The sequence below is a fragment of the Antrostomus carolinensis genome, unplaced genomic scaffold (genome assembly GCF_000700745.2).
Source record: "Antrostomus carolinensis isolate BGI_N321 unplaced genomic scaffold, ASM70074v2 scaffold3010, whole genome shotgun sequence".
Classification (NCBI taxonomy): domain Eukaryota; kingdom Metazoa; phylum Chordata; class Aves; order Caprimulgiformes; family Caprimulgidae; genus Antrostomus; species Antrostomus carolinensis.
In genome coordinates, this window is record NW_010288884.1 from 1 (window position 1) to 10085 (window position 10085).

At 43.2% G+C, this 10085-nt stretch overlaps 2 protein-coding genes across 2 annotated transcripts in view; one reads left to right on the plus strand and one right to left on the minus strand.

The window, feature by feature from the left end:
- The first annotated feature begins 2884 nt into the window (after positions 1 to 2884).
- Positions 2885 to 7401, plus strand: LOC104524899 (schlafen family member 13). Its single transcript, XM_010167917.1, has 4 exons — positions 2885 to 3995; positions 4674 to 4802; positions 5577 to 6303; positions 6597 to 7401. The coding sequence occupies exons 1-4, from the start codon at positions 2885 to 2887 to the stop codon at positions 7399 to 7401; spliced, it is 2772 nt and encodes a 923-aa protein (XP_010166219.1).
- A 1383-nt stretch (positions 7402 to 8784) lies between these two features.
- LOC104524891 (protein unc-45 homolog B) overlaps positions 8785 to 10085 on the minus strand; it is an 11934-nt gene continuing 10633 nt past the window's right edge. Inside the window, 2 exon segments of the mRNA XM_010167906.1 lie at positions 8785 to 9051; positions 9940 to 10085. The exon segment at positions 9940 to 10085 is cut by the window's right edge and continues 1 nt beyond it. Of these exon segments, the coding sequence (XP_010166208.1) occupies positions 8785 to 9051; positions 9940 to 10085 (413 nt within the window).

Here is a 10085-nt window from a genome sequence, read left to right on the forward strand (position 1 = left end):
GCTGTATATCGTGTAGCAACGGCCCCAAGACAAAGGGGCCGCGTGATGAGTGCGGTACCGCTGTGAAAACAACTAATTAAAAACAAAAAGGAATAAATAAAGAAAAAAAAACATATGGGGGAGAAATAAACATATTCCAACAATTGAACAGAAGGAGCTTTGGAAGGAAAAGTATCATGATTTAATAGATAAGTTAAAATAAAACGCTTGCTTAAGGCCAGATGGGTAAATGAGTTAATTGGGTTGTTTTAAAGCAGTAATTGAGTTCATTGTGATGGGCAGGAGGTCGCAAACAATTCCTGCATGATACGCAGGCCTGTTTGGGAGATGTGTGGTTTTCCTGGGGAGGGGGTTCCTGATCCCTTTCTGTGCGGGATCGAGAGGAGGATCCAGGCTGGGAGAGGAAGACAGCCCCGTGATGTAGTAAGTACAGAGGGAGACTCAGGAGTTCGATATATAAAAGCTTTTTACCTCACCCACGCGCCTGCGGGTTTCATTCTGACTCTGTGCAGCCCACAGGGGAGAAATGTGCAAGGAAGGCAGGGAAGACTTCAGTGTTGGGCACCATTAAAAATTGAACTGGGGAAAAAATGTGCTTAGTAATGAGTAAAGAGAAGCCCAGGACACCTGGACTCTGGAGGGAGATGAAGAGAAAGGAGAAGACAAGGACAAAGCAAGGAGGGGCGGGTATTACACCAGCTCCTGCCAAGGGCCTTGAGCAGGGGACTCTCTTACACGGTGTGGAATCAAAAACTAGAAAGCATTTTTACATTGTACATGAAGCTGTAATCCTGCCCACGGGATATGCTTCTATTTCCTTCCTGTCCTGCAAGCGAGTTTCTGCAGTCTAGCGCTCGCTTGCTCTTTGCCCACACAATTTAATTTTCTCTCGTCTCCCCTCAAAAAAATACACAACTTTATCGAGCAGATCCCCAAAGCACGTGCATCCAGTGCTGCACGAGGCTTCTCAAGGCTTTGCAGTCAAACCCACAACCTTCCCTCTTCTCAGTCCTCTCACTATTGCCCAAATCTCAGTGCTTTTGCCAGAATTTTGCCCCAAGGAGGGAGGCAACACTGAAGAGGCTCCAAAGTGGCTCCCTGCATGGATCAGTTTCACAGGGAAAAGTTAGAGACAGTCTTAACCCATAACTTTAATTATTTCATGTGAAAGTTGTATATGGGCATGATTTCAGTATAAAATTATCTTTACTGTCCTTTGTCAGTGCAAAAAGGTAAGAAAATGGAATCTCCTATTGCAAATGTTGCAAATGAAGATATGCAGAGCAGCTCTTCTGCATGGGACTTCCTAGCTTCCTATCCTGCTTCCCAGCTTCCAAACTGTATCTCTGATTTTGCAGCTTTAGAGGTTTAACAGAACAACTTTTCAGATTGAACCAGCAATCGTGTATGTGAATGCCTGGAAGCTGGTGATTTCTTCTAAACTATTTTTTTTAATTGTCTCTTTCCTCTGGTGGACTTTGGACACTGGAAAAGTGCTGGAGGAGGGAAGTAATAGCTCTGGAGGGCTGGCCTCCCAGCCAAAAACAGTTTTGAACTTCAGATAGAGCTAGAAAGTGAAATCCAGTGAAGTCTGTGGACACCAGTGCTTCATCACAGGAAACACAGAGGAGAAGAAAACAAAACTGGCAGAGAAAAAGTGAAACCAGAAAAAGTACGTTTCATTTGTCCGAGATTTTAATAGAGGGCGGGGGCAGAGGAGAAAAGAGGTAACACGCTCCAAAGCTTTGTACCCCGTTTCTGCCACGCATCATTCTGGGACTTAAATATTTAAGGATTTAAGATTGGTATTTCAAATATTGACGTTTTAGCCCAGAGCTACGAAGAGGAGGTGAGGTAAGTCCTTTTCTCTGTCACACCACATGAGTCTGAGATCTCAGCAGTCAACTGGGCTGTCCTGGTGCAGCGAGCTAGAGGGGAGCTCATAGAATTGGATGGGAACTAACATCCTTGCTGCTTTAGTTGTACCATAAATGAAAGCTGTGAGGAGCAGAGCAATGTTCCTCAGCAGAGCTAACTCAGAGGAGAGGCAGACAAGGCAGGAAACTTGTCTTCTGTATTAAATTTGAAGATGCTCGTTGTAGTTTTTGTGCCCTGCAGCTCTCTGGCTTAATATTTAGCCATGTGGAAGGCAAATCTGTGCTACTGGAAATAAGCTCTGCTCCTGTCACAGGCGAGGTCTTTTCTAGGCACGCTTTCATTTATTCCCAGGTGCTTTTGTACTACAGATGTGCTTTGTAGCAAGGGGGCTGGATTTCATTTTAAGGAATTGGCTTAAATGTGATTGGAGATGCAGTTTACCAACATTTCAACAGATCTGATCACAGTCCAAGTGCCAAGTGGCAATCAGATGAGATTCAGCCACCTTACTAGCAAGGGTAGCCACATAGAGCTGGAAGTAGAGGGCTCACTTATTACTTATTAATTAAGATTACTGGATTCTTAAGATCAAGGTGAGGCTTAGGACAGCCTTTTCTGAGTCATCACAGGGGAGAAGGTGGGGGCATTCAGTCCAGGAGCATGTAAGGGGATGGTGTTGAAAGGAGTAACAAGATTGCCTGTAGAGCAACTATTTGAGGCTGCTTCTGTGTTCAAAGGGACTGATGGCAGCAAGGTCCCTACATCCCCTCATGCTCAAGGACAGAAAAATAAACCCCTGGGCACTGTGGACAAATTTGGGTTTTAAGCAAGCACTGTGTTTTGGAAATGGAGGAAAATCTCTGTTGCTCTCATCTCTGTGATTCAATGTATTTATTGTTCAAAGGATGGCCACTATTTAAGCTAATGCTTTTGGAAGTCTTTTGAAGATTGATGTTTAAGCAAAAATGGTAAAGAAATTTTTTTTACGATTGTTTCAGGCCCCAGAATGGCTCTTGCAGGTGATCAACAACAGCAGAAAGTCTGGGTTAGTTTAGAAACAGAATATCCTGAAGTAGTTTTGTGTGTTGGAAAAATATGTTTTGGTGAAAAAGTAAGAAAAAGGATACCAAAAAATTTGAAACAAGATCAAAAATACACCCTTGCCTGTGCAGTGTGTGCCCTGCTAAACTCTGGAGGAGGTGTCGTAAGAGCAGAGATTGAAAATGAGAACTACAGCTTAGAGAGAGATAACATTGGACTGGATCTAGAAGGGACTTTTCGGTCTCTTCTTTTGTTTCCAGACTGGAGGAAATACCTGGATGTTGAACAGCGATACATAGATAGAAGTAATTACATTTTGATTTTTATTAAGACCTGGAGCAGTGAAAACACATCCTTAACGTCTGCAAGTGCAAAGCCACCTATCTGTAGCCTGAGTACTGGGTTGTACGCAAAATGTGGTGCTTCTCTTTCCCACATGAACCCTACGGAAGCTTTTTTGTTCCTTAAAGACAAGAAGGATGAAGCCAGGAGAGAGCTTAGCCCAGGACTTGCTCAAATCAGCAAGAGAAGGGCCACTGAAGGAGACATGGGTATTATAAATAACACTGTTGCTGAGTTGTTTAACAGGGACCAACTGCAACACGGAGAGACGCTGACTTTCACAGAGTCAGGAGATGTGGAATTTAAACACTATTCAACTGAAAATTTTCTGACTCGTGTCAAAGAGATTTTACCTCAGTATATCGCTGGATTTGCCAACACAGGTGGCGGGTATTTATGGATCGGTGTGGATGATGACAGCAGAGTGCAGGGATTCAGCAGTGATGATGAAGACCTTGAAAAATTAAATCTCCTAATCAATTCTATTCAAAACAAATTAACCCTCTTCCATTTCTGCGGGAGTGGAAATAGTCACAACATAAGGTATGAACACAAAATCTTCAAAGTATACGACGAGGCTGGAGATCACTGTGGCTACGTCTGCGCTGTGAAGGTTCAGCCATTCACTTGTGTCGTGTTTTCTGAAGACCCAGACTCATGGCTAGTGGAAGGCAACACCATCAGAAGACTGAGAGCAGATGAGTGGGCTGCGTGGATGACCAATGCTGATCCAGGTCCAAAAGAGCCGGGACAATCTCTACTTGCAGTATTTCCTCTTATTTTTTTTGCTCTTGGCCTAGCAGTGTTGTTTGCCTTAGATACTCTTACCTGCATTTCAGTGTTCTTTGAGAGCTTGACGGGGCTAAATACCTGTCTTTCTGCTGCATGCATTCCTTAATTCTTGAGTCAGGCTGCAGCAGGTCCACTTATGCCAATATGAGTGCCTCAAGAGCTCTCCATGCCTCAAGTTGACCACTTTTGAGGTTACACCTGAGTGCACGTGTTTTTTACGTAATTGCCATAGTCCCTGTCAGTTGCCATTTGCTTTCAGGCTTAATCTATACTTTCCTTCCACTGCTGCTGCCAGTCTAATAAGCTGAGATTTATGGACAGAGAATTTTTTCCTGGGCCAATTCTTGGGCAGTGAAAGGGGTATCACTAACAGAGTTAGAGGTCACAACAGCAGCTAGTGAGATAATGAAACCAAGAGCAGCTCCATGGTCCATGACCTGAGCCCGTTCGGTTGCTAATCACCTGCTGTCCATGTCAGTTGGAAGGTTTCTGTCTGTGTTGCACATGTTATTTTAAAGAAGAGGAAAAGATTTAACCCACATGAGGATAGCTTGTGGCTCTTGTACTGAGGGACAGCAAATGCTCATGATGTATCACATGGTTTTATTTCTTTTTTCCAGATATTTCAAAGTTTTCTGACACCTTCAGGCTAGAGCTCAGTCTAACAGAGGGGCCACCTCTTGCCAAGCCAGTTTATTCCCACCGGGGCCTTGACAATGTCGATGGTCTTTGTGAGAAACTGTTTCCAGGTAGGTCTGCACATTGCTTTCACTATCTGGTAGGTTTACAACATGAGTCTCAAGGGCATAGGCAAGGTCAAAGATGAGTTTGAAGACATTCTTTAAACAGGTGAAAGAGATGGAAATAGTTTGCAGACCTGACAGCAAAATTGCATTCATATGCCTGATAACCCCGTTCCCCAAGGACCGATCTTTTCCAGCTGTTGACATGTGTACATAACAGAGCTGAGCTAGCTGAACTTCTCTGGGGACCAGGCACAACCATGCCAATGTCTTTTTGCAATCCAGTGAAAAATGGGAAGGACAGGAGGAGAAGGTCACTTGAAATCAGCCCAGTGTAAATACATAAAGAGACTGAGGCTGGGACTAGAGTGGAGTGCAGAGTCTGCTGCCAGTTACAGTCCAACCTTTCTGTGGCATTGCAAGGTCAGGCAGGTGTCCAGGGAATTTTGTATTGAGCCCTTATTGTTTCTTTGTTTACTCACCAGGTCTCCTAAATGAGGTTGGGCACAGCTGGTCCTGTGCTGGCATTTTTAGCAAAGGGACTCAGACCTGGGTAGGAGATGAGGATTGAGTTCCCTAAGGAAGTAGTCGTTGCAAAAGAATCTAGAAATACATGGAGTGGGTAAGGAACATTTTGAAGGAGCAAAAAAGGTACTTCAGGCAGCTATGGTTGGCATTTGTAGCCTTTCATCGATATTAATTCCCATAGAATCATTTCAGAGGGCTGCATCTGCATATCTTATGCTAACACTAACCACTTCTTCTCCTTTGCCTTGTTAGTGAAACCCCACAACATAATATATACTCCAAAAAAACTCAGTGAAGATCTCCTCCAAGAGCATCCAGGGTTGTATAATTTAATGCAAAATCAATTGAAGCAGCTTTCTGAGGGAGTTCTGATATTTTCCAGAAGCTGGGCTGTTGAGGTCAGCTTGCCAGAAAAAAGAGACATAGTTTGTGACATTCTCCTAATAGCCAAGGGTGGGCCACCTATCCTCTATACCATCTGTGAGCATCCTGTCTCAAAGGATTTGTTTGAAAACTCCAGACGTGTAGCCCAGAGGCTGAAGGAGAAATTAGTCAACACTGGGGGCTATATTCACAAACTGTGTGTAATACCAAAGCTCCTGACCTTGACTCCCCAAATTAACCATGGAAGAGAATGGGATCTGAATATTCAAGAAATGTATCCCCAAAACTACGGCCTCATCAACAGTGACAACTTGAAGACCCTCTTGCATGCTCTCACAGTGGCTCTGCTGACTTTCAAGTCCTTTTTAAGTGACCATGTTGGTTTTGAGTTTTTGAACCTTTTGACCATCCAACAATACCAGCTGCTGTCAGAAAATCTGGACAAAACTAAGAAGCTGTACGTTTATGGTCTGCCAGGAACAGGAAAAACTATAGTGGCCCTGCAGATCATAGAGAAAATAAGAAATAAGCTGCACTGCCCACAAGAGGAAGTTCTTTATGTATGTGAGAACCAGCCTCTGAGAGATTTTGTGCAGTAAGTATTTCTCCAATTACTCATTTCAACACCCTGTTATTTCACCAGCATTTTAAAATAGCCGAGTAGTGATTAGTATATTGGGTACACTATTTGGTCCACCACCACTGCAGCGTGTGAAGTGTGTAGTTTGGATGCATTTTTAGTAAGGCTCAAATTATTTTCTTGACATCCTGAGCATCTACTAATAAATATGACTTTGATATCATGGGCATTCACTTTGTTCTGATCAAGTAGAACCAGTATTTTGCAATGCAGAGATTGTTTTTAATTTACTTTTATCTCTTCTGTAGGCAGAAAAACATTTGCCAAGCTGTGACAAGAGTGGCCTTTTTGAAGGCAAGCTTTAGTCATGTGAAGCACATCATAATTGATGAAGCACAGAATTTCCAGGATGGGGAAGGTGATTGGTATAACAAAGCCTTGATTCTAACTTCATCACCAGATCTCCCTGAGCCTGGCTTTTTCTGGATCTTCTTGGACTACTTACAGACAAGTCACTGCTTCCCAACTGGTCTTCCAGAAGCAAAATGGCACGATCCTGTCGAGTCACTAACCAAAGTGGTTCGGAACGCTAACAGTATCTATAGTTATCTCAGAGAAAATATGGAAAAGATTGTAGAGTGCTCTACCCTAGATATTCCCAAGCAACGTTTGAAAATGTTACTACGCAGAGCCACCCATACTCACGCTGTGCAAGGCTGTGTTGAAATAGTCAGAAAGCTAGACAGAAATGGGATAGTGAGGTATGTGGCAGAACATTGTCAGACATATCTGAAAAATGGTTACTCCGAGGAAGATATTGCTGTTCTCTGCTACAGAGATGAGGAAGTAAGAGCATACTATGGAATATTAACATCAGAAATGAAGAAGTCAAATATAGTCTTAAGTAAAATGGAGGGAGCGCAAGAGACGCATGTTATTCTTGACAGCATCCGTCGCTTCTCTGGCTTAGAAAGGAGCATTGTGTTTGGTATTATTCCTCAATCCTTTTCATTTCAGAAAGAAATTTTCAATAATATATTGGTCTGTGTAGCATCCAGAGCTAATTTAAATCTACACTTGTTATTTGATAACGAGAAACAGGTAACCCCATAGGATCCCAACAAGGCCCTGGTAGCTCAATGGTTATGTAGGTCTGACATTTTTTCACTCTTTACCTGAAGTAGAAGGATTTGCTTTGTCATGGCTGGTCCTCAGCTATGCTGGTTAGATAGAAGCCTCTGTGTAGCATTAGATACAAAAGACTTTTGAAAGACAGATCCAAAATTCCTAAAACTGGGTATCCAAAATTGAAGGCTGGATGAAAATAAACCATATGGTTGCTCATTTGGTTTGGAAGACAGTCTGATATCCTCCTAGTGTGATTATAAAGTGAGTTAACGGAATGTAAAGACATTGTACACAGCTGGAATCACTCTCCAAATAAATTTGTCTTTAGATTGTCAAACATGTTGCTTAAAAAGTCTTGTTTTTCTAGCTTAGAAGTGCTTTCTTTTTTTTCCCCCATAATCAACATAAAAGAAGAGCCTATCCTCATGGTTCCTTTCCTAACCCCCAAACCTCAACACTTAATCATGCCGGGCCTATCACATGATTTTAAGCATTTATATAATAAAGTTTAATGTGGTGACCAGCTGGTATGTTTGCTTCTCATTCCACTTCTTCCCTAAATGAGACATTTTCAGCACTCCCTGTTGTGCCAAACACTGTGTCCTGGTGTGAACCTCAGCTTAACCCATGAGTGCCACCTCCTCCTCCAGCCTTTCCTGGTGACTCTGCACAGTCCTTTGAGCAGGGTGAGGTACTTTGCAAGTGGTGAAAATCCAGCCTGTGCCAGGATTACTCCAGCTTCCTGGAGAGGATGCAAAGCTGCAAGTGGGAGTTGCCTTAGATTCTCCTCTTGCTTAATGAAAGCAGAACAGGAGTTCCACATGTGAATTTATTACAAGTTCATCCATCATCCTCATATTTTATAGCACACCACTTAAGGCTGTTTAAAAATACCATAAATGAACAAAAAACCCACACAGCTCAAACCCAACCTATTTTCTAACTACAGGATAGAAGGCATTTAACCCTCCCTGTTCCATCACTGCTGGGAATTCCAGAAGTACCAGGAGCTGTAGATGGTTTCAGCACAGATTTCAGTTCCGTTGAGTCTCCTTACAACAGCCCCTGGCACATTTCCAACACAACCAGCTGTTTTGCAGCTGGGCCTTGAAGCTTTCATCATTATTAGCTGAACGGGGGCAAAGAAAGGATTTAACACCCTCTGGGAATTACTCAGATGGACACTTTCCAAATTTCCCAGGCACATGCTCCCTTTTCCTCATACAGTTTCTGAACCTCCAAACTTGTCCCCAAACTATTCCATGCCTTGACAATAGCACTACATTTTCCTCATGATTCTCACTTTTCCACATTTCTCAGTAGCTTTTTTTCCCCCCACGCCAGCCTTTCTCAGTGCTTTTCATTTCCTCATGCCTGAGAGAGAGGTTTGATCAGCCCATAATCCATGCACCTTGTGAGGCAATCCCGTGCTACGTTAATGATGTGCTGCTTCTTGGGGTCATCCTCTTGCTTGCCGACGTACGTCAGGATCTCTAGAAGCTCCGACTCCACCAGCTTCTTCGCCAGCTCTTTGTCAGCACTGATTAAGTTGAAAGCGATGACCAGTCCTCGGTGTTGCACTTCCATGTTATCATGCAAGCAGAGCCTCTGCAGGATTTCAAGCCACTGAGTGGTCTTCAAGGGAGAGAGAGAGATCATTAGTATTGATCTGAAGAATACCTCAAACCAAGTTTGGCAAGGCATTTCTAAGGAGAAGTAGGTGTAGAGACCCACCTCTTCAATACTCATCTCAGGTGCACTTATTTGATTCTTTAACTAAGAAAACCTCCAAACTTTTGAACCCAATTTTTGTTACATTAAAGTCAGAAGCTTCCATGGCACTAGCACCACATGAAACATGTTTCATGTTTAGGCTGCTGCATAATTTCTGTGCAAAGAATCCGATCAGAGTATTGACACAGCTGAGACAACCAGCAGCAGACCACCCACTCCCCTCATTGACTTTCCTGAGCCCCTCTTTTGACTTGATTAATCATTTTTATTCTACCAAGCCCCAGCATCCAACATCAGCGTGTGTGCAACACAACAGGGTTCATGAGTTCTCAACCACAGCTCTTCACAGATGCTCAGCTATGCAAGGGACCCACAGATCTGTGCAGGGAGTGGAGATGTTTTGGGATCTGCAAAGCTCAATAGGTTATCTATCAAGCTCTTCTCATTTCTGAGAGAAACAAGGTTTGGATTTCAGGTTATTTATCAAAAGCTTTAAGGGCTCATAGAATAATATTCTGCATTCTTAACCTTGCTTGACTTTAGTATCCTGGACTTTGAGGAATAGCTATATAAAAATGTTTCAGCTTAGAGATGAAGTCTAATATATGGCAGGCTGGTTTACTTTGTGCAGGGATGGACTAGGAATATGCACACCCAGGTCTCAGCTTCACCACCAAGTTCCTTGCTATCAAACTGGTGGACATCTCCCTCTTGAGAGGCATTTTCATGACTAAGCCAGGTCCCTTCAAGGTACATCTACGCTGCCAATAATCAGACTTATGGTCTTACCACTTCAGTCATCTTGGAGCAGAGTTTCTTTTGTGCTGCTGTAAGCATGGCCAGAGCTCCTGCTGCTGCAACCTGGACTTTCTCATCATCCTCACCACACAGTAACACCACCAACTTCAGTCGGTCGTTTCCATCAGCCACAAACC

What these genes read in the sequence shown, in the direction of transcription:
- LOC104524899 (XM_010167917.1), top strand. Translation starts at nt 2,885, where the DNA reads ATGGCTCTTGCAGGTGATCAACAACAGCAGAAAGTCTGGGTTAGTTTA. An exon ending in TTGTGAGAAACTGTTTCCAG is followed by an intron (nt 4,803 to 5,576) that starts GTAGGTCTGCAC and finishes TTGCCTTGTTAG; the next exon opens with TGAAACCCCACAACATAATA. An exon ending in CCTCTGAGAGATTTTGTGCA is followed by an intron (nt 6,304 to 6,596) that starts GTAAGTATTTCT and finishes TCTCTTCTGTAG; the next exon opens with GCAGAAAAACATTTGCCAAG.